At 52.6% G+C, this 25856-nt stretch overlaps 8 protein-coding genes across 8 annotated transcripts; 5 read left to right on the top strand and 3 right to left on the bottom strand.

Moving 5' to 3' along the window:
- Positions 1-610: 610 nt before the first annotated feature.
- BP01DRAFT_415352 (uncharacterized protein) lies at positions 611-3100 on the top strand. Its single transcript, XM_025579131.1, has 5 exons — positions 611-740; positions 877-986; positions 1040-1152; positions 1207-1285; positions 1345-3100. Exons 1-5 carry the CDS (start codon positions 673-675, stop codon positions 2763-2765), a joined length of 1791 nt encoding a protein of 596 aa, XP_025431813.1. The 5' UTR covers positions 611-672; the 3' UTR covers positions 2766-3100.
- A 1064-nt stretch (positions 3101-4164) lies between these two features.
- On the top strand, positions 4165-6342 carry BP01DRAFT_317578 (FMN binding oxidoreductase). The gene is made up of 7 exons (XM_025572612.1): positions 4165-4514; positions 4595-4700; positions 4802-5224; positions 5323-5342; positions 5421-5657; positions 5775-6110; positions 6162-6342. The coding sequence occupies exons 1-7, from the start codon at positions 4446-4448 to the stop codon at positions 6225-6227; spliced, it is 1257 nt and encodes a 418-aa protein (XP_025431814.1). The 5' UTR covers positions 4165-4445; the 3' UTR covers positions 6228-6342.
- Positions 6343-6700: 358 nt separating this feature from the next.
- On the top strand, positions 6701-7831 carry BP01DRAFT_356040 (snoRNA-binding rRNA-processing protein IMP3). Its single transcript, XM_025574845.1, has 2 exons — positions 6701-7261; positions 7566-7831. Exons 1-2 carry the CDS (start codon positions 6872-6874, stop codon positions 7737-7739), a joined length of 564 nt encoding a protein of 187 aa, XP_025431815.1. The 5' UTR covers positions 6701-6871; the 3' UTR covers positions 7740-7831.
- Positions 7802-9331, bottom strand: BP01DRAFT_356042 (uncharacterized protein). Its single transcript, XM_025574846.1, has 2 exons — positions 9205-9331; positions 7802-9144 (listed from the first exon to the last, which is right to left on the bottom strand). The coding sequence occupies exon 2, from the start codon at positions 8842-8844 to the stop codon at positions 7933-7935; it is 912 nt and encodes a 303-aa protein (XP_025431816.1). The 5' UTR covers positions 8845-9144; positions 9205-9331; the 3' UTR covers positions 7802-7932.
- Positions 9332-10494: 1163 nt separating this feature from the next.
- On the bottom strand, positions 10495-12346 carry BP01DRAFT_295087 (serine hydrolase domain-containing protein; the record flags this gene model as incomplete). The annotated part of the gene is made up of 4 exons (XM_025571801.1): positions 10495-11272; positions 11318-11579; positions 11628-11744; positions 11806-12346. 4 exons carry the CDS (start codon positions 12344-12346, stop codon positions 10495-10497), a joined length of 1698 nt encoding a protein of 565 aa, XP_025431817.1.
- Positions 12347-14275: 1929 nt separating this feature from the next.
- Positions 14276-16192, top strand: BP01DRAFT_30774 (Zn(II)2Cys6 transcription factor). Its single transcript, XM_025572310.1, has 2 exons — positions 14276-14487; positions 14568-16192. The coding sequence occupies exons 1-2, from the start codon at positions 14378-14380 to the stop codon at positions 16030-16032; spliced, it is 1575 nt and encodes a 524-aa protein (XP_025431818.1). The 5' UTR covers positions 14276-14377; the 3' UTR covers positions 16033-16192.
- A 613-nt stretch (positions 16193-16805) lies between these two features.
- On the top strand, positions 16806-17814 carry BP01DRAFT_356048 (sulfotransferase family protein). Its single transcript, XM_025574847.1, has one exon. It carries the CDS (start codon positions 16922-16924, stop codon positions 17687-17689), a length of 768 nt encoding a protein of 255 aa, XP_025431819.1. The 5' UTR covers positions 16806-16921; the 3' UTR covers positions 17690-17814.
- Positions 17815-23340: 5526 nt separating this feature from the next.
- Positions 23341-25849, bottom strand: BP01DRAFT_30802 (allantoate permease family MFS transporter). Its single transcript, XM_025572322.1, has 8 exons — positions 25286-25849; positions 25137-25232; positions 24939-25083; positions 24827-24887; positions 24334-24753; positions 23913-24261; positions 23592-23772; positions 23341-23515 (listed from the first exon to the last, which is right to left on the bottom strand). Exons 1-8 carry the CDS (start codon positions 25524-25526, stop codon positions 23464-23466), a joined length of 1545 nt encoding a protein of 514 aa, XP_025431820.1. The 5' UTR covers positions 25527-25849; the 3' UTR covers positions 23341-23463.
- Positions 25850-25856: the final 7 nt, after the last annotated feature.

Raw genomic sequence — 25856 nt, forward strand, 5'->3', positions numbered from 1 at the left:
AACTATCAGCTCCTTTCCAATCTGGACACGTTTATTCGCCTGACTGCATTAACTCCGCAATTGTGCGCATTCGGCGAAGGCTCCCCCTTCCGTTCCAAGCTTGCAACCTTTTCTCCAGGCTCCATACCCGGACTTCCACGACAGTCTCTACCCAATCCCCTTCACACCCGACACGCCTCGAAGCTCCGTATCTCCATTTATCTCCCCCTCCCCAATTGTCTACCTCACCTATTTTCGACCGAGAGCAGACCCATTCTCCTCCACTCCCGATCGAAACGGTTCACTGCCATGCACCCAACGTGACCCGATACCCACCGGACCGGTCCCGGTCGTCCTCACTGGCCATCTGCCTCCCGATTCCTCCCGATCGCTGTCATCCCTCAAACAATATCCCCTGGTCCTGGTTCATAGTTCTGGCAACGGCCTCGTCATAAGATCACAACTACCGTGCGCCTGGTTGCTGTTGCGTGGTTGATCTTCGGAATGCGGTGGATTTCGACTCAGGGGCCCTCAATGCCTTTAGTGCCCCAAGCACTTAAAATCAGGCGCCTTGTCGCTTCCTCTTCTACTCGATTGCTCCTGTCACCCTCTTCACTCTCCTCCTCACTCTCCTCTTCCTCGCCGATTGGTATTCGTTTGAAAACTACTCTCGCCACCTCACAGCCGTCCACCATGGCTCGATTTCCCGCGCAAAGCCGACCCGTCCACGCGACGTCTATTGTCAGCCATCCTGCTCCTTCGTAAGTGAAGAAGAAACCCGGCTATTGCACAAATCAATCGCCTGCGAATCCTCCATTTGGTGCCATGCAACCATATGGAGCAACACAGGCGCCCACGAGCAGATCAGAGCAGAGGGCTAACAATGGCTGCGTTCAGCGAGCCGTCCAACTTTGACACCGCCAACCCTGCCTACATCCGCAGATATCTCCGCACCTACGGCTTGACGCCCCCGCGTGCGGAGTCATACGAAACCCAGAAGACTCGCTGTATGTGCAATTCGGTCGGTGGCCTCGCAACTTCGCTAACCAGCTTCCAACAGGTTTGGCTCAATTGGCTCTCAAGCAAACTGTCATCGATAAATTCCTGTACCTCAGCACTCTCCGCAAGAACAATGTTCACCTGTTCTACCGTCTGGTCACGGACCACCTCAAGGTAAGGCTCGTCGGAAGCAACACGACCGAAAAGACCTTGGCTCACATGCATCAGGAATTGACTCCCCTTATCTACACCCCTGTCGTTGGAGAAGCTTGCCAAAGATGGTCCGAGATCTACCAGCAGCCGGAAGGTGAGGAATCTAATCCCTGTTCACGGTATAAAACCGGGCGCTAACCATGCACCCCGCAGGCATGTACCTGAGCTACGAGGACCGGGGCAATTTGGCTGCTGTCATCGCCAATTGGCCCCAGCCCAACGTCGAGATCACTGTCATCACCGATGGTTCCCGCATTCTGGGTCTGGGCGATCTTGGCATCAACGGAATGGGTATTCCCATTGGTAAGCTGGCTCTGTACACTGCATGTGCCGGTATTCGTCCCGAGGCTACTCTCCCCTTGACTCTGGATCTGGGTACCAGCAACAAGGCTCTCCGGGAAGACCCGCTGTACATGGGTAGCCGCCGTGACAAGGTTAGCCCTGATGAGGAGCGCGAATTCATGGATGAGTTGATGACTGCTCTGACGGAGCGCTGGCCGGGAATTGTGATCCAGTTCGAGGACTTCAAGAACCCCTTCCCCGCTCTGGAGCGTTACCGCGACATCTACACCTGCTTCAACGATGACATCCAGGGCACTGGCGCTGTCATCCTCGGCGGTGTAATCAACGCTGTCAAGCGCTCTGGTCTTCCTTGCAAGGAGCACCGTGCCGTCTTCTTTGGTGCGGGTAGTGCTGGTGTCGGTGTTGCTAAGCAGATTGTCGACTTCTTTGTCCGTGAGGGTATGACCGAGGATGAGGCCCGCGCCTGCTTCTACCTGGTGGACACCAAGGGTCTTGTGACCGCTGACCGCGGTGACCGGCTCGCCGACCACAAGGTCTACTTTGCTCGCAAGGACAACGACGGCCTGCAGCTGAAGACATTGGAGGAGGTGGTTGACCACGTGAAGCCCACCATCCTGATGGGTCTGTCCACCATGGGCGGCGTTTTCACCCCGGAGATTCTGCGCAAGATGGCCGACTGGAACAAGAGCCCCATTGTTTTCCCTCTGTCCAACCCCTCCTCCAAGTCCGAGTGTGACTTCGAAACCGCCATCACCAACACTGACGGTCGTGTCCTCTTTGCCTCGGGTTCCCCCTTCCAGCCCATGAGCTTCACCAACTCTGCCGGTGAAACCCGCACTCATTACCCCGGCCAGGGCAACAACATGTACGTCTTCCCCGGCATTGGTCTGGGTACCATTCTGTCCAAGGCCGTGAAGGTCACGGACACGATGATCTATGCCTCGGGAGAGGCCCTCTCCAAGGCTCTGACAGCCGAGGAGATCCACGACGGCCTTCTCTACCCCGACTTGACCCGCATCCGCCAGGTTAGCGTTGTCGTGGCGCGCAATGTCATCCGTGCCGCGCAAGCCGCCAAGGTGGACCGCGAGACTGCCCTCCGCAACATGGACGATGCCACTCTGGATGCGTGGATCAAGACCCGCATGTACGACGCTCACACCGAGGTGCTGTCGTTGGAGCGGGAAGTTGGTGCTATTCTTGCCAGTCTGGGTGGCAGCGCTTTGTCTCTCTCCGGACTGAGCGAGGATGCGGAAAAGAACGCTAAGCTGTAAATCGGTTGCTGACTTTTTTTTTTTCTTTTTCATGTTACCTTTTTCTCTCATCATCGCAATCCCGGACTGACGGGGTTGCTTGGCTTTGGAGCGCTTCTTTTGTTTCTTTCTTCTGTCTGGGAATCTGGATGGATGCATTATTCTTGTATACCCCCTTTGTGCAACCGCTTCCATGCCCATTTGATGACAAATTTGTGCTGGATTCTTACCGATTTCGGCCTCGGATTGGTTAGTTTAGATATTGTGAGGGTGTTTTCGGGTTGGGTTAAAAAAAAATTCATAACTGCACGATGTTCAAATCTCACTGTGTCTTTCTGACCTCGGCATGCCCCGATATGACTCCGAAATAGCATGTGATGCTCGTCGAGTGCTGCTCATGCAAGGATTGGCAAAGTAATATGTAGAGCGTAGGACGTAGGGTGTGAAGGAGCCTACCCCGCACCACCATCCAGTACCAACACGTGTAAGAGGAGGGGATGATGATTGATGTTGATGTTGATGTTGATGCGGGGAAAGCCATGCAACCATTACTACCATTACCTCCCACCCTCCCCTCTCTGGCAACTGACACCGAGTCTCCTCAGCTCGGAGACAACGCTTCCAGATCCCATCTAGACCCAGCATCCAGCCGGCATGCCGCCTAAAATCAGCCCTGCTTCTCCGGCCCAGGCAGGCAAAAGCAAGCTAAGCTTTTGCAGCAACCCTGCAGTTTAAGATTAGTGGGAGGGGCCGCGTGGTCAACGCTCAGTCAGCTCCATCCCTCCCCTGAATAGCTGAACGGGTGGACCTCGGGATCCGGATGCCGAGGAACTCATTGGTCCGACGTAGTGGTCAGATTTTAAAAAGATCTTGCGTCGATGATGGGCGAAAGGATGAGGGACTCGTGGATTGGAATCTGGGGGAGAGTGGGGGAGAGAATCTAAATGAGTCCCGTCTTCGGGAGGAAGGTGGCCCGGTGTGCCGGATGAGTCTTCTCCGGTCCGGTCGTCCGAGAGGAACCCATATAAGGCATAAGGTTGTCTCTTACGGAGTACATTCCAATGCGTTCGGTGTATACACGTACACAGTAAATGATTTCTTTGGTATTAAATGCAGTATACTAGTATTTTAAAATATTCCTGTGCCTGCTTCTAGCGGTTGCGGGTTCATGGCTAGCTACTTTTTAAGGTAGGAATAGGCAATGAATGTCAATTCGGTTAAGACATATAGAACTGCACATTTCTGGCATCATCTACTGTAATATTGCCCTATTGTTCTACCGTCCCATCACAGTAGGGATGGATGGTGGGTGGTAAAAAGTGGCATGGCCAAATCAAATCCAGGTCTCCACCCCACACCCACAGAGCCTTTCCACCCTCGTGGCAGGATTGATCGATAGTTAGTTAACCACCCAGTTTATGCTTGATAAGCCTCTACTGCACAAATCTTGTCTTCGATTAGTGTCCCCTGCAGAACCAACGGCTGCCCTGGGGGGGTTGTCTCCACCCCTGCCTATCAGGTACTAAACTCCGTGCCTTGCCTCGGTTCAATATTGGTTTTTCTTCTTTAGGACGGGTTTTTTGCCCGCTTTTATATCGTTGGCATTGCCCCCTTCTTTCCTTCTTTATATCCCTTTTTTTTGGGCCAGAACACACGCGGTTGAGCGATTGGGAGTCATACTTCTTCCGTTGGTGATTTAAGATGCCGTCTGTTCTGAATGAGGCGGTGAAGTTGCCTTGTGGGTTGGTGCTGCCGAATCGGCTCGCTAAGGTATGGGAGTCTCCTTTTTACACGTGCTGTGATCGCTGTGTTTGGGGACTTCATGCTCATGGTTGTGTGGTGTGGGATAGGCAGCGCTGGCCGAAGCACTGGCTGGTTCGGAGAATACGGTCACACCGACTTTGTTGAAGGCCTATGAACGGTGGGGACGAGGTGGGTGGGGGGCTATTCTGACCGGTTAGATATATCCACCTTCACAATGACATCTATCCTGTACAGGCTTCACATATCCAGTGAGCCCAGGGATCACTGGACCATCCCACTGAGACCCCAGACAGGCAACGTTCAAGTCGACGTCAACCACCTCGGCCAGCCCTACGACCCGGCCCTGCACGGCGAGTACACCGGCAAGGCCGGCAATGAACCCCTCCTGGCTCGCTGGACCAGCTACGCCACCGCTGTCCAGCAGCAGCACGGGTCCCCCGGCATCGTCCAGATCTGCCACCCAGGTCGCCAGTCGGTGCGCTTCGCTGGCCGCCGCGGCGTGTTCGCCTCCACCCTCGCCCCGAGTGCGATCCCCTTGCAGATTGGCGAGGGCTTCCTCGCACGCGGGCTTGCTTGGCTGCTGTTTCCTGCGCCGCGCGAGATGGACCAGGCCGATATCGATCGCGTGGTGCGGCAATTTGCCGATACCGCGCGGTTGATGGCGGATAGTGGATTCTCGGGGGTGGAATTGCATGGCGCGCACGGGTACTTGATCGGTATGTTCCTTCAAGTTTTCTTTGGTTGTCATTTCATATATTCTTTTCGGTTGGTTATGTATGTGGTTTTTGGTTGACTAGTATGTTGGGCGGGGTAGATCAATTCTTGAATGCAAAGGTATCGTTATGGTTGCAATTCCCCAGGAAGGAGTGGTTGAGACGCCCGAGTCAGGACTGACCATAGGACCAAACGCAGACGAACAAGCGCACCGACGCATACGGCGGCAGCGCAGAGAAGCGCGCAAAGTTCCTGCTAGATATCATCCATGCGGTGCGCGAGGTGGTGCCTGCAGGGTTTGCCGTGGGCGTCAAGCTGAACTCGGCGGATCACAACTCGAGTACTTTTGAGGAGACGATGACGCAAATCGGGTTGCTGGCCGAGGCCGGCGTGGACTTTTTGGAGATTAGCGGAGGGAGCTATGAGAATCCCAAGGTGCGTTGATTTTTTTTTTTTTTTTTTGATTCTATGAGACCCCCATCAGATCACTCAGACTCCTCTTTTCTTTGGGGGATTCTCTCCTTTGGGTGACCATGCTAAGCTAAAGGACAGATGTTGGGCCTCGACGCCCCCAAGAGCGAACGCACCCTCGCCCGCGAGGCGTTCTTCCTCGAATTCGCCCGCGAAACCCGCCAACGCTTCCCCAGTTTGGTGCTGATGCTGACCGGCGGGTTCCGCACGCGCGCTGGCGCCGAGTCCGCCGTGCAGCAGAATGTCTGCGACATCATCGGGCTGGGTCGCCCCGCGGCCATCGACCCGGATTTGCCCAAGGTGTTTCTGGACGATGGGTTGGAGGATGAACAGGCGCGCTTGGTGTTGGGGCGGGTGCCTATGCCGGCCCTGGCGCGCTTGCTGCCGTTCAAGGGCGTAGGAGCCGGGTTGGAATCGGTATGTTTGCTTCTGAACGGGGGGATGAGTGGGTGCTGACGGATTGTCTAGAATTACTACGCGGCGCAGATTAAGCGGTTTGCGCAGGGGTTGAGAACGATTGCCCCGGGGCTTTAAAAGGGGGTGCTGGGTTAAGGAGTGTTTGATAGTGTCTGATGATGGCTGGATGGATTGGAGGTGTAATACATGATGTATAAGTTAGATCAACTAATACCGTCTTGTGGTAGTTACTGGGTGCACACAGTTAATGTTGAAGACTAGTATCAAATTAATGGGAAGGATATCCTCCAAATGACGTCCAGTGGAGTGGTTAACCAAAACGTTGGTCACCCAATAAGATCTAGATTGATAGCTACGATCACTACGTAGTAATCGCTCAATTTCGCGCAGACTGAAAGAACGAGAACTACCTTACTGTTTGTAGATGCAGCAGAGATAGACATCCTTACAACTAAAGCTCCGTGGTTACGGCGCAGCAAGAGGCAGTGATCCCATCTCACCGCCAACACACCGCCAAGCCCGCCCCCCAAAATACCACCGGCAATATCCCCACCGCTCCTCCCAAATTTTTTCCGAATGATAGAGAAGAGCCCCCATCAACAAGACTGTGACCACCACCACCACCACCACAACTACCTAACCAGCAAACCGACCCCCAAAACGAAACCCAACACTTTACCTTCTCTGCACTTACTTTTTACACGACCAACCTTACCACCAACCCTCCCCCCTATAAGAAGAACCACCGACACAAGCCCAAAATGGTCCGCGCCCTCAAATATCACGAAAAGAAACTCCTCCGCAAGGTCGACTTCCACACCTACAAGTCGGACAACAACCACCGCGAGTCGCAGATCCGCACGCGCTACCACCTGCAGGACCCGCTCGACTACCGCAAGTACAACAACCTGTGCGGCTCGCTGCGGCAGCTGGCGCACAAGCTGACGGAGCTGGACCCCGCCGACCCCGTGCGTCGCAAGCTCGAGGCCGACATGCTGGACAAGCTGTGGCGGATGGGGATTCTGAAGCAGAGCCGCGAGCAGGGCGCCGGCTTGTCGCGGGTGGAGCGCGAGGTGACGGTTTCGGCATTTTGCCGGAGGCGGTTGGCGGTGTTTATGGCGAGGAGTGGGATGGTGGATAATATTGTTGCTGTAAGTTTTTTTTTTGTCTTGTTGCGGTCCCGGGGGTTCTTTCTCTCTCGGGGGGTCATTCTCATGGTTTGTGGTTATGGAAGAAGAGGGTTTGCGGTATCTCTAGTATCCCTCTTCCTTCTCCTATGAGTGGGTCCCGGGGTTCGCCCCGGGTATCCTTCGCATCTCTTTTCACTCTTTTCAAAGGGAAGAGAGAGAGAGAGTGTGTGTTGGAGGTTTCTGGCATCTTCCTCTCAGGAAACCCCCGTTACTTCTGTTCATGTCTTTTGTGAGGATGGATGGTTTGATGCTAACAACACCACAGGCATGCACATTTATCGAACAAGGCCACGTTCGAGTCGGAACCGAAGTCGTCACCGATCCCGCCTACCTCATCACCCGCAACTTGGAGGACTTTGTCACCTGGGTGGACAGCAGCAAGATCAAGAGGACGATCATGAGCTATAGAAACAAGATGGATGATTTTGATTTGTTGTGATGATACCCGCACCCGGTGGTTAATATGGTGTTTAGGCGTTAGTACATTTATTTCGCAAAAAGTTTCTTCATATTTCCAGTCAAGTCTATAATCACCACCTAGACCAATGCACATTCCAGCGATAAACTGCAAAAACATTCGACAATCTATGGGTATCAAAATCTGGCTAAAATATATCACCTAACTCCGCAGCTCACTCCGGAATATCCATTCGAAACCGCCGCACACTCCCCTCATAGTTCCCCTTCCCATCCTTCTCCTCGAAGAACGGCATCCGCCGAGCCCGCGACTGACACCACTTGGGCGCCACACGCCTCCAGAACCCGCGGACCCCGCTACTCGCCTTGTCGATCTTCTCGTACTCCCGTCGTCGCGTGGACGGCGACGTCCAGTCGATGACCGTCACGGTGGTCTGCGGGGTGGCGTCGTCGGCGCGGTCCCAGACGGGGAGGGTGGACGCGCGGACGGGGGTTTTGTAGACTTCGCGGACCGCAGAGAAAGGCGAGCTGGCCTTGGGACTGCTGGTAGTGGTGGTGATGGTGGTGGTGAGGCTAGAGCTGGTACTGGGTGAGCGCTGGTTGCGCGGCGGGGTGGACGGGGCCGTCGGAGTGGGGGGTTGCTGGAACAAGCGACAGGATTCCCGGTGCAGCGCCAGTAGATCCTCCCGGCGGGAGGGTTGGTCGGCAATCGGGGTGATGGAGACGGTCGTCGGTGCGGTGGCGATGCGCCGGTGCTGCGAGTAGAGAGAGCTCTGTCGACGGCCACGGCGGCTGCGGCTGCTGCTGCTACCGTGGCTACCGGAGCTGCTTTGGAAACTGGCCTTGCGGTGGCGGGATGGAGAAGTCGAAGGAGGTGATGAGGTCGTGGTAGTGGTTTCTGTTGTCGCAGCAGGAGAGGCCGGTAAGGGAGGGATGTAGTTGGTTTGGCGGGTGGCGACGCTGCTACTCCTGCTGCTCCTGCTGTCCTCGGAAGTATAGGCGTCCATGTACGGTAGGCTGATCTCGGTGACCGCTAGTGTTGGGTATTTCGTATGGTTGTTCATGTTCATGTTCACACCGGGTGAAGTATATAGATGCTCTGGACCTAGGCCAGAGGTATAGACCATGTGATTGTGTTGAGTGTATGATGCTTTCGGGCTTGATGGGAGAGAGAGCGAGGAGGACGGCCCAGCCGATGCACACAAACACATGCCCCGACCAGATGGCACCAGTCCGAGGTGGTGGGAGGAGGGAAGAAGAGAGAGTGAGGGAGAGAGAGAGAGAGAGAGAGAGAGGAGGAGGGGTACGGGAAGTTCAACAAGCAGGGATCATGTTGGCTAATAAGAACAGTGGTTCTGGGCAGTGGCGGTGGTTATCAGCTGGTACTGGTTGGTAGTAAGTAGTAAATGGTTCTTGTCGATTAAGTTCTGAGAGGGGCAAGTCAGTCGACGGACGATCGATACAAACTGAGGAAGAGAGTGACTGACCAGAAGAATTCAATCCTTCAAAAAGTAACTGGATGAAAAATGAAAGACAATAACAATAAAAAAGACCAGCTGTCAAGGGGGGTTAGTTGGTTTAGAGGTTGAACGAAGAGTAAGTAGTAGTCGTTATGGTGTTGGGGAATTAAATAGAGGGAGGAAACTGCATAAGGGTTGTTTTTGAATTTTAAAATAATATAACATTTTCGCATTTTCCCTTTTCTTTACAGGCTGCATTCATTTCCACTCCAGCGGCAACCCAAACCAGGTTAACCGCCAGGGTCGCATTCAAGCGTCAAAGACCAGATGCAGAAGAGCCGGTGGAGACGCATGGATCGGCGGCAAGGAACCAGGAGGGAGGGAGAGAGGGAGGGATGATGATGATGATGATCATGGATCATGGATCATTCATTCATTATCACTCATCGTTGATTGACCATCTGATTCACCTGTTCTTCCCCTTCTTCTTCCAAGTTCAGCGCAGGTTCTTCGCTGGGTTTGTCTTTCCTCCACCCACTGCGGGGCTGTTGTTCGTTCTCCCCCTCTTCTTCCCCCTTCTCTTTCCCCCCCCCCCCCCTGCATTCAAGAGGATTCAAGAATCTCAACCTGACCCTTAAGCACTCCGTAATAACTTAGTGTTAGTGTCAGTCTCTGCCCCCACTTCGGACACAAAGTGCTTCCGCCCTCGAGGCCTCACCGCCAGTTACTTTCCTTTCCCTTCTTCCACCACATCTGATTTGAACTATCCGTAGGGGTTTTATGGGATTGTCTTCGACATTTCTTCATCGGCTCTCCCTCCTGACATGTCACTGCCCAACTCACACTCACATCTCGTCTGGAATGCTGGACATCACCCAGACTCCTTGATGACCGCATCCTCCACACAGCGTGGGGTACGCGACATTCTTGGCTTGAGTCTAGAATGGCTGACGTGACTTGTTGGCACTTGGTCCAAGACCCCGAGTCAATGTCTCCAGAACCATGGTTGCCCAGCAGAACTAAACACTAAATCGCACAGTTGAATCCACTTTATCGCTTGCTATCGCCGGTTTTCACTGGGCGCAGATTGCGATTGTCCTGTCAAGACGATGGATGACATTTCAATTTCCAATGAATTCCAATCAATCAACCACAGCCACAACCCCGGAGAATCCCCGAGCCATCGAGCAAACTAGTGCCTTGGCAGACCTATCACTTCGCTATAACGGACAACAGACATGTCATAGACTCACAGTATTGTTCCCCATGCATATGCTGTGGCGTCCAGACGGCAGAACACGTGGATCATAACCCATTCTATCGTTGCAACACCATCCGCAAACCCCTCACCTCGACGGCTACCGCCGTTCCCTCTCTATCCACATCAAACACAAACTCATCTAACCCAACAGCTCCATACGCATACTCGTCTACAAGGAACCAGGTCGGGCATGACCGGCTGAACGGCCCAATCGCATTTACCCCTTCACTCAAATCTTGCGGAATCGCCCGCCAAGAAATACGCCCTGGCATTTCCAGTCCGGTCGGGTACAGCCGCACGCTGACTTCCGCAACTGTCGTGCCCAGAGCCGCCGCAAACGTGTTGAACATGTCGGCCCCATCATATAGCCACGATTCGACTTGGAGCCCCGGGCCATCGTCCGTGAGGAGGGTCAGTGAGGATGTGGAGTTTTTGGCCACATAGGATCCCACAAATTTTGGCGCCGCCTCCTCTTTCGCCGCTTCGTCGAGCGCGGGAAGAAGCGCGTTCGCCACGAGATCGGACAGATAGGCCGTGGTCCAGTGCGTGTTGGTACCTGCTATTAGGATAGTGAAGCCGGCATTGTGGTCGGGGGACAAGGCAAGCATGGACGAATACGCCGCTATATCCCCGGCCTTGGCGTAGAGGTCGACTACCCGGGAGTAGGGAAAAGAGTAGATCTCCCAAGGAGCGCCGATGGCCAGCTCAAGCGAGGAACTGTGGCTGTGGGGCTTCAACCAGCGCCGCGTAAGCGATTGGGGCAGCAGCTGGCTGTCAAGGATGGCACGACCGATGGTGGCCATATCCTTAGCGGACGAGTAGAGGCCACCAGCACTGCAGGCGGTTAGTGCAGCCTAGGAGCTTGGGGTATGTACGCACGGTGTCTCGTCCCCGAGTGAATAGGCCCACCATGTAGTATCTACATCTCCGGGAATGACCCCTAGTCTGTTCGCTGGCTTGTTGTAGCTCGAGCGGGTGAGATTGAGCGGGCGGATGAGGTTCTGAGCCAGGAGCCTCTGATAGCTTTGACCGGTCATCGCTTCCAGAGCGTATGCCAGGATCTGAAATGCTGCGTTGGAGTAAGCAGGAGTGGACGCAGTGGGAACCACGGGATGTCGTTTCAACAAGCCATTGAAAAATTCTGGATTGGTCAGCATCGGGTTCCCTGATAGATGTGAGACTTACTTACGCTTTCGATCACAGGGTTGGCCTGGCGCACCACACGGGAGCTGCTCGGCGGGCGAAAGTGGAGGGAGGCCATAGGCACTCGGATCCGGCAGCAATGTGGCTAAGTCCGCGAAACCATCTATACAGATATGAGTATCGCAGCCAACGCGGATACTGGTCTGATCTGGTCGGTCACTCACAGTCTCGTGGGATTCCCGATAATTGACTCGCCAGCTCCCCAATTGTCACCTCGTCCCAGCGCACAAAGTCGATCTCATTCCAACCAGGCGTATTATTCCAAGCTCGAACTTCCGGGACATACTTCGCGACCGGCTCGCGAAACACAGCATCTCCCCGCTCAATGAGCATCAGCAAGATCGTCCAGACCTTGGAGCCGCTTCCAATGCGGAAGACGGTATTCTCATCCACAGTCTGAACACCGACGGACACATTGACATTCGGAGCGGTGTAATAGGATTCGAATAATGGCCCCGCATCATGAGTCGAAAAGACCTGAATCGCAAAAGATGTGGTGTTGGGGTCATAGATGTCATCGAGGGATGATGTTCCTGCAATGGCGGAGGCGAGGGCAGAAGAGATGTTGTTCCTTGCGGAGAGGAATGCGCTGCTTGTGGCAATGGCTTGTGGAGCGGGGAAGATTGGCCCCAGGAGCGGACAATAATTTGGAGCTGCGGCGAGAGCCATAGGGAGAAAAGTGGCAAAGGACAGAGCAAGATACATGCTGCGTCGTAAGTGTCAATGCTGTCTAATCTCGAGCATTCCGATGGATCGATTGGTGTGATCGATCTGCAGGAATTGACTTTTGACTCTAGGCCCGAGAGGGTTCCCCCTCTGCTTTATACTCCACTGAGAATACTAAAAGAATACTTCTCCGCTGCTCATCTACAGGCAACTCACTATACTGACTCGAGGTCGAAAGTCTGCGCACCCCCATCGACTGGTCACAAGATAGTCCCTAGGAAGCTAAATCTAAACAGCAGAGCCTGGCACTTAAGATGCAAGGATGGTGAGGATAGCGGTGAAGCACTAATGCTGAATTGAATGAGCTCAACCTCCTTTATTAGCGGGCTCACACTCGTGGGCGTGATTCGATGGCTCGCTGTTTGGGGAGCGTCGGAGGAAGTCGCAGCCCGATGATACATGTCGGAAAGTGAGTCCGGCCGAAGCAGCAAGAACCATTGAACATCATATAGTTTGCCCAGAGCAGTCTGCGCCCGCGTTGGTCGCTTTCCTTTTGGACTCATCACATTGGACCTGATCAAGTTGTATACTGTCAATTCGATATACTTTGTCGTAATCAAGAGCATCCCCGCCGATTGGGTCTGTGCAATTGGACCTTGGAAGTGGTACAGGCACGTGGCTTGGGGGCGGCCACGCTTATACCAGTCACATCACTCAGGCCATCAAACGCAATATCAGAGCACTATCGCAGCATGTCCATCATTGGCTGTAAGCAAAGAATCCTGAGAGCTTTGCGTATAGTGTGGCTTATTATCATGTGGGATGATCATCGATGGGTTGTCCTGTGAATCCAATTTTGGCCATGCAGCCGAGCCGCTTCCCCTCTCTAATGATTGATCTCACGGATAAACTTCAGGATATCCCAAGTATTCCGAAGCCCTAATCCCCCAGTGCCCACAATCTCGGGTCACGATTAAGATCAATCTTTTGTTCGGGTCCGGAGATCGTTGGTAAAAAAAATGCAATCAGTCTTGCGTGGGGTGCCTCCAGATGCAGAGGAATCGTTTATAGGCTGAATGAATCGCAATGTTGAGCTAAGGGAGTCTCGGTATCGAATCGCATGCAGGTACATGCGTTCAAGTAGAGTCTCCTTTGTCCTCAGTGAAAGTCCGGGAGATTGCGAATGTATGCTACAGCTGTTCGGCCATTCAGCGTCTCGGAGCTCATTCTTAGGTATCTGGCTTCGGTCTTGCTCAAAAGATAATCCCCGTCAGCACTAATTTGTACCCAACGGAACATGCCGCTATAGCCGTTGGATATTGAGTCGCAAGGGTGTGGCATCGTTAGTCGCTAGCAATTCTTTGTTCGAGGAAATAAGGGCGGTGAGGGGAAATAAATTGCTTCTGTCGGGGTATACTGTATAGTAGGCATTTTCATTGTTTGGTGAATGCGTGGCTGTCGGACGATATTGGCCGTTCGCTGTTTGCTTCGGGTCCAGTCCGAGAGGATGGCTGGCTTGGCCTGGCAGTCATAGCTATGGTGGGGCTCTCTGGGAGATCACACTGATTGTTAGCATCAATGCGAGGATCAATATTGGTGAGGTGGAGTGTTCAGGATATTCTAGTGACACAGGGGTGGAGGCTTTTGGGAAGAAAGGGGGGCTGCCACTCTATACTTAAGACTGTCAATTTGGGGCTCCGTGGCTCGATTCTTGTTGCATCATAGGGAGTAGCTCCAAGAACTGAGCTAGATGATCATGTTCACTTTGCAGACAACCTCCTTGGCATGGTGCTTGGACCAAAGATGGCTCCACAGCGGAGTCGAAAAGGAGACATTCTGGTTTTCTCCCCCCTAACGGCCCGCCCCATCGGCTACTCCAGCCGCGGTGCCAACCTACTGTAGTTTAGCGTAGGACGGCACAACACAACTTGAACCTCCTGCTTACTGCTTACTGCTTACTGCTTACTGCTTCATCTTGTCTTGCATGCTGCCTGCCCCCATGCTTGATCATCCACAGCAACAACACCTTTCAAACCGTCTCAAGCACCACTGAGCTCACTTCTGCGTACAATGGACTTGCCTCACAAGGAGGCCGATGCTCATCCTCCCAAAGTACTACTCCCAGTGAAACAGAAGCGAGCATCTAAGCCAAGGTCCCGTACCGGATGCCGTACCTGTCGGTAAGTGAAATACAGTACTGAGTATATAAGGGACTAACCCCACGACTCGCCTGGTTCTCTTCTGATCCAGCAATCGATAGAGCACGGCGGGTCAAATGTGATGAGACCCCCGGAGCATGCCAGCAATGTACCTCTACGGGCCGAGTCTGCGATGGCTACGAGGCCCAACGACTGCCTCTGCCATCTCGGAAGAAGACCACAATGGTTCCTTGTCGCTCTTCCGCGGTGGCAACCGGCTTCTGCTTTGTAACCACATCCGATGAGAAACGCTGTTTCTCGTATTTTCAGTTGCGCTCAATCTCCCATCTGATCGCCTCGTTCGACAACCCTCTGTGGGAGAAGCTCGTTCTGCAGATGAGCTACAATGAACCCGCCGTGTATCATGCGGTCGTGGCCCTGGGCTCAATTCACCAGGACCTTGAACAACATGGATTACCCATACCCGTATCTGGACAGAGGCCAGATACCGCGTTGAGTCGCTTCGCTACAGAGCAATCCCTCCGGTCCTATTCCCTGCTCACCAAACGCCGGGCCTCACAGGACCCTGCCCTGCGGCAGGTTGTCCTCGTCTGCTGCTTGCTGTTCACTCTGGCCGAGCTGCTCTACGCACGCCCAGCCACCGCAAGCGTGCATCTGTCCGGTGGACTGAAGATCCTGCGGGAGCACAAGGCCCAGCGCTCCGTTCACTCGCCTTGGGAGCAACAAAGCACCCTCGAGACCTACCTGCATCTACAGAGCCAGTCTTTTTCTTTGTTGAATAAGGGTCCGCCCATATTACCGATCGACCAGGAAATTCTCTACGAGAGGCCGTACGAAAACTACCTCTCTGCGTTTTCGACCTTCGGCGAGGCTCACCAAGCGTTTGGGCCTGCCTTCAACGCTAGCTGTGGCTACTTCGTGAGGTTCTGGAAGCAGAGCCAACAACAAGCGACGATCCCCGGCGACGGAGAGGATGAACCTTCCGAAGACAGCCCACTCGGTCCATTACGCATTATATCTTGCCTGAACCAGTTCCTCCAAGCACTCGAAGCCTTTGTGGCAGCGTCATTCACCCGCCTGAGCGCCAAGGAACAGCGGGGCGTGCAGGTACTGCGAGTCACTGCCCACGGGCAGATCGTAGGCATCAAAAGCTGCCTTCTACGGAGCAATGGCTGCTCCCTACATCCTCTCATGGAGGATTATAAGCGATTGCAGCGGATGTTGGAAATGACGCTGGCACTGATTCAGGATCGTCCGCTCATTAGTCTAGGAATAAGCCTGACCCCGGTGTTTTTCTTCTTAGCACAGTGCCCGGATCACGGGATTCGCTGGTGGGCGCTCGATGGTCTGCTCTCGTGGCCGCATTGCGGCGGCTTCTTCAATACGAATCAGATGGCGGAGAGCATACTTGACTGGACGAAGGATGAGCTGAGAGTGCTGAGGGAGAAATGTCCGGAGGGAGTGGCGGGGACGGTGTCTTTCGTGACGGAGACGGATGGGTCTTCGTATGCTCGGATTTCGTATGCAGGGAGGGATGGGCCTAAGGAGCGGTTGCTGGAGTTGTAGGATCTAGGTCGTTGAGGAGCAGTATGCCTGTGCATTATCTACGATATTTGCGAAATTACTCGCTGCCGTAGGTGCGGGTTTGGTCGCTGGATAAATCAGCCTGAGAGGCATAGCCTGCATCAAGTAACCTCTTTCTCACCTGAATGGTTGCTGCTTGAGGATCAGACTACATGGCGAGAATATGCGTCTTTCTGCGGCTACCTGCTAGGATCTGTGGTTCTCGCTGCGTGCTATGTAGCATATGGTACCGGTCACTACGCCTAAATCCTGCACTGCATCCTGATATGACTCTGCCTGATTTCACAAGTTTGTGTCCTGGATGGTAAGGCGAACACCTGAGGTCCCATCACTAGACGATTTCATGTTTGAATGCTGTGGTGTAAATGCAGACGCATCGTTCGGAGAGACGGGACTCATAGGTCACCACCGCAGAGTGAGTGAAAAAGCAAGATGTTTCTATTCTAAGCTCTTGCAAGTTGAAAAGTCTCTTTGGGGAAAGTCTCTCTGACCCGGCGAAGGAGACTCAGCGGTAGACCTCGGAGTAGACCCTGCTTCTGGTTGGACTGGAAGATGAGTCCTACTTTCTTGCACGAGAAAAGCTAACTCTATCGGCTGGTTCTGCTCTAAATCTGGTGCAAGGTTGGCGCTTAAGGCGAGAGCGCGAGAACGAAAAGGGACTTGTGTGACCCTGCGGTGATGACTGTCGTTTCTCAACTTCTCTACAACCTTTAACATCCTTTCGGCCATTCTCACCCTCACCCTCCTCGGAACCATTTGCTTTCTCGAATGAAAAACAACGGAAAAAAAAAAAGAAAAAAAAAGAGAAAAAAAAAGAAAGAACAAAAAAACTCTGTTCTACCTCTACTGCGGACTGTGACCGCGGTCAGAGATGGGTCAACAAGCCTCCATGCCCCAGCCTGGCACGCACATCCAAGTCATTGGAGCCGGGCTCTCGCGCACCGGAACCGCCTCCTTCAGCGCTGCCCTGGAGGTCCTTCTGGACGGACCCATCTACCATGGTGGTACTCAGACCCTGATGGGCCCACCGACGGAAATCAAATCCTGGAAACAGATTCTACGCAACTGGCTGGCCGGCGACCATGCCACCACGCTAGCTCTCCTGCAGACCCGTACCGCGGGCTACGCAGCCATCACCGACGCCCCGGCCTCGCAGCTGGTTCCCGAACTCCTCGAGCTCTACCCGGACAGTAAAGTCATCTGCACGGTGCGCGACCCAGACGCCTGGGTGCAGAGCATCCAGCAGGTCAGCTCGATTGTGCGGCTCTGGTTCCTGGGTGCGGTGCTGCTCCCCCTTCCGGGGATGCGGCACTTTATGGGCTACAACTGGCTGCTGCAGTCGCAGTGGGATCGCATCTACCGCTCGCGCGATGTCGCCAGGATCTACCAGCTACACCTGCAGTGGCTGCGTGAGGTCGTGCCGCCCCATCGTCTGGTGTTGTTTGATGTCAGGGAAGGGTGGGAGCCCCTGTGCCGTGCGCTGGGGAAGGAGGTGCCGGATGTTCCTTTCCCATGCATCAATGATGCCCAGGCAGTGGATTGTATCGCCATGTACTATATCCGGAGAGGGCTGATGCGATGGGCGATCCTGCTGGCTATTGCTGGAATAGGTGGCTATTGGCTGCTAGTATGGGGGTAGGCAGTCGGCTTGCATGGGTTGTTCTGGGGATATATAGTACGTATTCATTGCGTCGCTGTAGCTGAGCTTGGCGTGGCATGCAACCGAGGAGGTCTCTTGTGAATGTACTGGTACTATGTAGCAGCCCTACCAGGCAGAAAATAAACTTTTCCGAATTCAATCGGCCTGGAGCCAATCCAGAAACTTTGCTATGGTCTATTTTTGTAACCACTGGAGGATTTCGAAATTCAGGTTCAGGGGTGTTGAATTCTCCTGTCAGCTCGGAAACCTTGCTGTAGCTGCGAGGCGCAGTGATTGCTCCGGAGGAGTCCTCCGCTAACAAGGTTTGGTCCCTGCCGGCCATATTCGTCGCCGAAGGTTTAAGCTTACAAACTGTAGTATCTCCTCGCTTAGTCTCGCTTAAATGAAAAGGTACTACTATACTGTATTGTACATAGTACCGCTTGTCTTGTATGCAGACAGGAGTATTTTGCACCACCACCTTGGCCTCTATCAAGTTGATTCAATCAGGTATTCCTCTCATCTTCTCGGCAAAGACTTGTGTGCAGTACTCCAGTGCCTTTTTGCTGTTTGTACCCGCTTGATGGGAGATGCATTGAGACAACAAGTCTGTTGAGATAGTATGTCGATGTCGACAGTAGACGACCATCATTACGACGTTTCGTAGGTATCCTACCAGCATGCTACCCTCGTTGCATAATGCTCTCTATTGGTCTAAACCTTGATCGCCCGTAGTTTGCGTGAAATTTTCGTGCTTGCCTATTTGGGGGTATCCGAATTGCTTCATCCTTTGAGCATCCCCGACAGTATTTCCCCTCCCCCTTTGACTCCATCTTCCGGTTGCCAGTCATCGTGCGGAACATTTTGCGTCAATTACCACTTGATTGAGCGGGTTTTGACCTCATCCTGGCATCTTTTCAGCTACGTCAAAGTCTTGGCGCCGGCGTTTAAGCAGCTCGCGCCCCCCCTCGAGGCCAGCTGAATCTTTCCCTCCTACACCTCTCTCCTCTCCATACATTTTTCGCTCTTTGCTTGCTATCTGGCACATCTGGCTGCTATCTGGCCCATCGTCTTGCTATCCTGTCCATCGTCTTGCTATCCTATCTATCGTCTTGCTATCCTGTCCATCTTCTTGCTATCTTGGCATCTTCTGGCTATCCTGGCCATCTGGTTGATATCTTCTCTTCACCTGGCTTGTATCTCTCCCATCTGGTTTGTATCCTCTTCATCTCCTTAGTATCTCCTTCATCTCCCTGGCAACTTCTCAGTATCATCTCTCAATAGGTCAATAGGCTACTTCTGTTTCATTGTACTGCTTTTCATCGTGTTGTATCTGCCTTATCTTCCTCAATCTGCTACATCTCTTGTCCTAACGTTCTCATTTCGCTCATCTCTGCCATCGTTGCTAGCCTGTTTGATATAGCTTTCTTCCCTGGGCCCCATGGTAGGGTGGTTGGGCCGGGCCTGGGACATCAGACAGCTGGCTTTTCAGTCTGGCGAGTCTTACCTTCTCCTTGACACAGCTTGACATCTTGAAACTGACACCACGATAGGAACACATCTTGGCAGGCCCTGGTTGGGTGGCAGGGACGGGCCTGGGACATCGGACACACGTGCTGGGTCTGATGTGGAGAGGTGCAAACATGGAAGAGAGAGCTGAGAAGTCTCCCCTTCACCTAGCTATCGAGCTACTCTTGACTAACTGATGATACCTCCAGTTGGAATAGTCTGACCAGGCCTCGGTTGGGTGGTTGGGAATGGGCCTGGGAAACACTTGGTAGCCCCCCAACTATTGGACAAGTGACATGGCTACCAGGTGTTTGTTAAATGCAGTTCCCCAAAGGAACTGGTGAGTCTTTCTCTTCTAATCTGAGGCCAAGGCTTGCATCTTACTGACCGATGTACTACAGACATCACTAGTCTGAACAGGTCCCTGGTTGGGCGGACGGGACGGGCCTGGGACATCGGACATGCGGTCTGGTGTCATGATGTCAAGAACTTATAAGAGAAGATAAGTATCCCATCTTAATATCAAGAGAGTGACTAACGGACGCTTCTAGAGGCATCTGTCCAGGCCCCGGCTGGGTGGTTGGGAATGGGCCTGGGAGACACTTGGTAGCACTCCATGTAACTGGCTAAACGATATATAGCTGCCAAGTGTCTGTCAAGTGCAGTTTCCCAAAGAAACTGGTAAGTTCCTTTTATGCTGAGGTCGTGGCTCTGTACTTGGCTAAATGATGATCACAGACACAACTAGTTTGAACAGGTCCTTGGATGGGTGGACGGGACGGGCCTGGGACATCGGACACACGGGTCTGGTGTCATGATGTCAAGAACTTATAAGAGAAGATAAGTATCCCATCTTAATATCAAGAGAGTGACTAACGAACGCTTCTAGAGGCATCTGTCCAGGCCATGGGCGGACGGGTGGGTGGCCTCAGAAAGCACCTGACAGCTCAGGTTGCCAGGGATTACTAAGTGCAGTCTTTTCAATAGACTGGTTAGTCTTCTTTTTCTTGGTATGATGAGCAAGTTTGACTAATGAGCATCCACAGACACAGCTAGTCTGAACAGGTCCTTGGATGGGCGGACGGGACGGGCCTGGGACATCAGGCACGCGCATATCTGATGTCTTAGTGTTCAAGACATCATAATAGAAGCTGAGTCTTTCACTGTGATGTCAAGAGATTGAACTAATGGGTGCTTGCAGATGTAGTCTGGACAGGCCAAGGGTGGTTGGGTGGTCGACCTGGGACCAAGGCACTGTAGCATTAATCCGTGTCCACCTGGTGAGTGCTATTGCTCTTATTGCTATATATACTATGCTAATTTGATTTTAGTACGCGCATAAGTAGACTCGGCCTCGGTTGGGTGGTCGGGATGGGCCTGGGGTAGTGTAGTGTAGCTCAGCATCACCTCGGTGAGTGTTCATACTCTCATGGCTATAGTCACTATACTAACCCTACTTCATAGTACATATCTGAGTAGACTCGGCCCCGGTTGGGTGGTTGGGATGGGCCTGGGACATTGTAGTGTAGCTCGGTATCACCTCGGTGAGTGTTCATACTCTCATGGCTATAGTCACTGTGCTAATTTGATTTTAGTATGAGCATAAGTAGACTGGGCCTCGGTTGGGTGGTCGGGAAGGGCCTGGGGTAGTATAGTGTAGCTCAGCAGCACCTCGGTGAGTGTTCATGCTCTCATGGCTATAGTCACTATGCTAATCTTACTTCATAGTACGTATCTGAGTAGACTCGGCTCCGGTTGGGCGGTGGGACGGGCCTGGGATATAGTTCTTTTAGTATAGCCCAGTATCAACTCGGTAAGTGCTGATACTTGTCTGCTGACACTCCGTTAACCTTTTTCTATTACAGGACTTCGTCTGACCAGCCTTAGCTGGGTCACGGCAAATCCCATACGCAACAACCCAGGCCATGGACGGGTGGATGGGACGGGCCTGGGACATGTAGAACTGTCTTCGGCTTTATCTTGGTACGTGGGCACTATGCTGACTGCACAGCATTGTCCCTGGTGTGGGCTTGGTTGATCTGGTTTTGCAGTTCTTGTAATAGACCTCCGGCAGGTTGAGCCCTGCAAAATACTCTTGCGGTTGAAATCGGCTAACTATGCTCCATAGTAGCATTATTTGCGTCAGTCCCTGGTTGAGTGGCTGGGACGGGCCTGGGTCATCTTCTCACACTTATGGAATCAGGTAGCTCGATGCTATCCTGTGTCCGTGGTGCAAGGTGTAAATGTCATTTCAGCCATCACCATCATGTAAAGACAATTTAGCTGACTGATATAGACGTGAACACCCTGTTCCAGGCCTCGGCTGGGTGGTTGGGATGGGCCTGTGGACATAGACAGTAGCTTCGCTGTCTATGCCTTCAACTAACACAACTATTTCTTCCTTGTTTTTTTATCTTCCTGTGTTTCCTTGATAGATAGTGAGTGATCATCACCACAGAGTGTTTGGCTGCAGTATGGGCTGACTTTTGCTTCAGGCTGTTCGAGAAGTGATAATAACAAGGCTTATCGCATTGTATAATCGATGCGAGATTTTGCCTGTCACTTTGAGAGCAGGTAAGTATTCCAAAGCCCAGTAAATGTGATATGAGCTAATATGTAGACTGCAAGAAGTAGATATTTTATATCCTGTTTTTCCTTCTCTTGTGGTTGTAAGTAAAGTATCTAGATTGACTGACTGGTGTGTGAACACAAGGGGCTGGTAGGGCTTGGGCGCTGGTTTTCTTACCTTTTCTCTTTCCTTTCCATTTTCTTTTGAAAGGACTGAGTTGGGTGGAAGATTTGGGCCTGGGTACACGACTACCAACGGCATCTGCTCAAACGACACTCGACACCACGGCAGCCACTTCGACGAGGGACTTTGAAGGGTAGGAGGGAAGGTCTCGAATACGACTTACTCGGCCCACTCGAGCAAAGTAAGAGACATCTGGATGTATGCATTGGATTGAAGGCTGACTGGCAGGCATTGACAGAACGATGAGAGAGTGACACCGACCCGATGACAACCGGCTTGACGACACCGGCTTGACAGCCCAGACTTGATGACAATCTCAGCAAGGCAACGATTTCCAACAGGCCTCGGTTGGGTGGTAGGGACGGGCCTGGGTCATGTCATTGACCATCTATGTTACCAACGGTAGCCAGTTGGATAAAAAGCCACTTCCGACAGCAGCCCTCCTCGACGAGAGCCTTGCGGCAAAAGTGTCTTCGTCATCAGGCCCTGGTTGGGTGGCAGGGACGGGCCTGGGCCATATGAATTGCAATCAGTATTGACAACGATAAAGACGACTATATACGCATATATACACGACAGCATCGGAAACAAAGGTTTCACAACGTCAGCCTCGTTCGACAACAGCCTCACTACAGTAACGATACCAGCAGGCCTTGGTTGGGCGGTAGGGAAGGGCCTGGGGCATCATTTCAACGGTACCAATATGTTCGGCATGAGAAAGGCTTGGTCAACAGCTGCTCTTCTGGCGACTGCTGTCTTTGGCAACGGCATTTTTCAAGATCATCGCTCCACTACAGCAACAGACATGTTCGAAAACAGGCCTCGGTTGGGTGGCAGGGACGGGCCTGGGACATACGATCGACCTCAACTCTCTCCACAGTAACGTCTGCAACAACAATTTCGTCAACTACAACGCACTCATTCACACTATCCACATCAATATTCCCCTCGTGGCAGGACTAGGCTGGGTGGTAGAGACAGGCCAGCGTTATCGTTCATTCATCTATCCTTGATGACTGTGGTAAGTCTCATCCGCCTTTCCATCCCACTTGATGACCTACGAGGCTGATGACCAGTCGATAATAGGAGACTCTCTTGGCTTGATATATGTTAGGCTGAAGTGTTTGTTCTTTGGTTACGTGCTTTCGAATAGTGTTCTGCAGAGGCATGCTGAATCATATGTTTGGTCTTATGTACATTCCTGTATGGGAGATTTTTTTGATCATCAATCATGTGCGAGGATGCAGAGATTACGGAGGGACTGGTAGCTTGTCGTTCGCATGTTTGAAAGAGGCTATGTTCTTCCTTGAATGGGATATCACCAGCAGATAATCAAGCGCCACCTTGAGGAGTCTGAAAAGATTAACAAATTAGAAAGTAGTGTATCGTAACATCATAAACGACCTGTATATAAGGCCAGTGATACCCAGCCGAAACCTGAGACAGCAAATGGTAGTTGTGATCATATAGGCACCAGGCCCGGAATACCACTTGACCTGACTCGTGTCAGTCATTACAAAGCATAAACAAGTTCATGGTTTTCCCAGTCTGTCAGGTCCATCCATCTTCGAACAAAGTTAGCCATATTACCGAAAGATGAACGAAGTCGAGGAACAAAGTGCGGGCGAAGAAGGAACTTACTCCTGGTTCTCCAACCGGGTATAGTCCGGACTCGCGCGAAGGCGGGCTTTCTTCTCATTCTGCCGGCGATACCACCACCAAATCAAGGCCAGAATCATCATCGATACTCCGTAGCAGACGATGATGGTGATCTCGGCGGGCACGTAGCGGGGGGCGTCTTGGGGACGGAAGACTTGAGGGCCTAGGCGGGGTTTTTGGTCAGCTATTTACCTTGGGGTAAAGATGAACGATGATGTGTGAGAGAGGGGGGCGTGGTCTATCCCATCCCCATCTTTCTTATGGTTTTCTTTCTGGGGCCAATATGGGAGGGGAGTTCCATACCGATAATGTTACCCGCACAGTAGCCGATCAGATAAATTGCCGCGACGGTGGTCTTCTTGGTATAGCCGGCCACGTTGGAGGAGATCATAGCCAGTAGAGCCACGAAGGAGGTAGCGCTGGCTTGGGTCAAGTAGTATCCAATCAGTCGACCGACATTATTAGACATTGGTAAGGCAACGATGAGGATCATCCCGATGATGCCGGAGAGGAGACCCCCCGCGCTGCAGAGGAGGCGCTGGTTCGTATATTGGCCCAGGAAGCCACTACCGATTAGAGAGAGGATCTCCACGGCACCGCCTGGAACGCCATACAGGAGGGATTGTTCGGCAGTGTACCCAAAGGATGTGATCTATTCACAAGAGTTAGCGCCTGGGAAGGGCAGTGGCGTTGGTGAGTCAAGGGCGGAAGAGTAGTGACGTACCAGCTGGCTGAAGAAATTGGTGATCCCTCCATTAGGGATATCGGCGATGAGAGCGTAGAAGAAAAATGCCCACGTCATCGGATCGATTAGAGCCTCTTTTACTTGGTGGAGTTTGAAGTGCTTGTTCCCAATTCCTTGCTGGTTGACGCGGACGCGAGCCACGGCCAGAATGCGATCTTCCTTGGTGAGCCAACGCGCGTTGAGCTGACTGTCGGGGACGACCCAGTAGAATATGATACCAAGTAAAACGGTCAGGAGGCCTGTCACCAGAAAGACAATCTTCCAGGGAGCAATGGCGGAGCCGTGTTTCTCGGTGCCAATAGCGATGCCATAGGCAACTAGACCGCCGAGGATTTGAGCAAAACCGTTGAAGCTGAACCAGATGTTGACGCGGCTGCCTTGTTCGGATTTGGTGTACCACTATTCAGTGTGCTCACGTTAGTGTTCGTTTGGGTTTGAAGGAGAAGTGTGGTAGAGATTTGCGTTGACTTACCTGCGAGGTTAAGAGGGCGAAGCCTGGGGTAACGGAAGCTTCGAAGACGCCCAAGAAGAAACTGGATGCATGTCAGAAATATTGAATGGAGACAGATACGTTAGTGTCATACCGAATCGCAACGGCTCCGGAGAAGTTAGACACGGCAGCAAAACAGCACAAGATAGCTCCCCAGATGATAATGCAGACAGCAGAGTACTTCCCCAAGGGGAGTCTTTGCAGGAGTCTGTTGGTTGGATATTCCCATGCCAGGTAGCCTGGTAGGGGTCAATAAGTTTCATGTGTCACATCGACGCACAATAGCACTCACCGAAGTAGAACAAACTGCCAAGCCATTGATAGTCGTCGCCCTTCAGATCGATGTCAGTCTTGATTCCCATGATACTGGCGTAGGAAAGGGTCGTTTCTAGATGTATCGTCAATAAAATATCGTCGCAAGGAAACATGAAGAGTACTCACTGTCTAAGAAGTTCATGCCATATACGAAACACATGATCGGCATGATATGCCAGTCAATTCTGCGCAAGAGGCGCTTATTTGTCGCCTCGTCGAGCTCAATCACCTCCCCATGAAGATCCTGGAAAACCCCCAGCGCCTCGTCCGCGTCCTGCGCATGCTGGAGAAGGACTGGGTCAACGGACTTGGTGACATCCTTCTCTTCGTCTACCATTGTGTGTGGTTGTGATTTCTCTTCCCCCATGATGAATACCGATGAAGCAAAGGATGAAAACTGTACAAGTTGTTTGGAGGACAGAGATGTGATCTATGGATGCAAGGGGGGATTTATGGCGGACCGTGAAGCAAGGGGCAGATGCGCAGAATGAGTCGAACCGGCCTGGTAGGCTTTATGACTGTCCCGTTGAATGTCATACTGCAGCCGGATCGGCAGCGCAATCACCACTGACTTCGTGGAAGATGGGTTGCACAAGCGCTCATAGTTCCACAGTCGGAGATAAGCCGGTAGCTGTTTGGCTGTTATCTGGTTTATCTGGGGTAGACGGCTTATCGATCGAATCAAGGAGGTTGGATC

Source organism: Aspergillus saccharolyticus (assembly GCF_003184585.1).
Source record: "Aspergillus saccharolyticus JOP 1030-1 unplaced genomic scaffold BP01scaffold_12, whole genome shotgun sequence".
NCBI classification, from domain to species: domain Eukaryota; kingdom Fungi; phylum Ascomycota; class Eurotiomycetes; order Eurotiales; family Aspergillaceae; genus Aspergillus; species Aspergillus saccharolyticus.

What these genes read in the sequence shown, in the direction of transcription:
- BP01DRAFT_415352 (XM_025579131.1), top strand. Translation starts at nt 673, where the DNA reads ATGGCTCGATTTCCCGCGCAAAGCCGACCCGTCCACGCGACGTCTATT. An exon ending in GTCAGCCATCCTGCTCCTTC is followed by an intron (nt 741 to 876) that starts GTAAGTGAAGAA and finishes GGCTGCGTTCAG; the next exon opens with CGAGCCGTCCAACTTTGACA. An exon ending in CGAAACCCAGAAGACTCGCT is followed by an intron (nt 987 to 1,039) that starts GTATGTGCAATT and finishes AGCTTCCAACAG; the next exon opens with GTTTGGCTCAATTGGCTCTC.
- BP01DRAFT_317578 (XM_025572612.1), top strand. Translation starts at nt 4,446, where the DNA reads ATGCCGTCTGTTCTGAATGAGGCGGTGAAGTTGCCTTGTGGGTTGGTG. An exon ending in ATCAATTCTTGAATGCAAAG is followed by an intron (nt 5,343 to 5,420) that starts GTATCGTTATGG and finishes GACCAAACGCAG; the next exon opens with ACGAACAAGCGCACCGACGC. An exon ending in GGAGCTATGAGAATCCCAAG is followed by an intron (nt 5,658 to 5,774) that starts GTGCGTTGATTT and finishes GCTAAAGGACAG; the next exon opens with ATGTTGGGCCTCGACGCCCC.
- BP01DRAFT_356040 (XM_025574845.1), top strand. Translation starts at nt 6,872, where the DNA reads ATGGTCCGCGCCCTCAAATATCACGAAAAGAAACTCCTCCGCAAGGTC. An exon ending in TGGTGGATAATATTGTTGCT is followed by an intron (nt 7,262 to 7,565) that starts GTAAGTTTTTTT and finishes ACAACACCACAG; the next exon opens with GCATGCACATTTATCGAACA.
- BP01DRAFT_356042 (XM_025574846.1), bottom strand. Translation starts at nt 8,844, where the DNA reads ATGGTCTATACCTCTGGCCTAGGTCCAGAGCATCTATATACTTCACCC.
- BP01DRAFT_30774 (XM_025572310.1), top strand. Translation starts at nt 14,378, where the DNA reads ATGGACTTGCCTCACAAGGAGGCCGATGCTCATCCTCCCAAAGTACTA. An exon ending in ACCGGATGCCGTACCTGTCG is followed by an intron (nt 14,488 to 14,567) that starts GTAAGTGAAATA and finishes AGCAATCGATAG; the next exon opens with AGCACGGCGGGTCAAATGTG.
- BP01DRAFT_356048 (XM_025574847.1), top strand. Translation starts at nt 16,922, where the DNA reads ATGGGTCAACAAGCCTCCATGCCCCAGCCTGGCACGCACATCCAAGTC.
- BP01DRAFT_30802 (XM_025572322.1), bottom strand. Translation starts at nt 25,526, where the DNA reads ATGGGGGAAGAGAAATCACAACCACACACAATGGTAGACGAAGAGAAG. An exon ending in TCGCCCTCTTAACCTCGCAG is followed by an intron (nt 24,754 to 24,826) that starts GTAAGTCAACGC and finishes CACACTGAATAG; the next exon opens with TGGTACACCAAATCCGAACA. An exon ending in CTGTGCGGGTAACATTATCG is followed by an intron (nt 23,773 to 23,912) that starts GTATGGAACTCC and finishes AACCCCGCCTAG; the next exon opens with GCCCTCAAGTCTTCCGTCCC.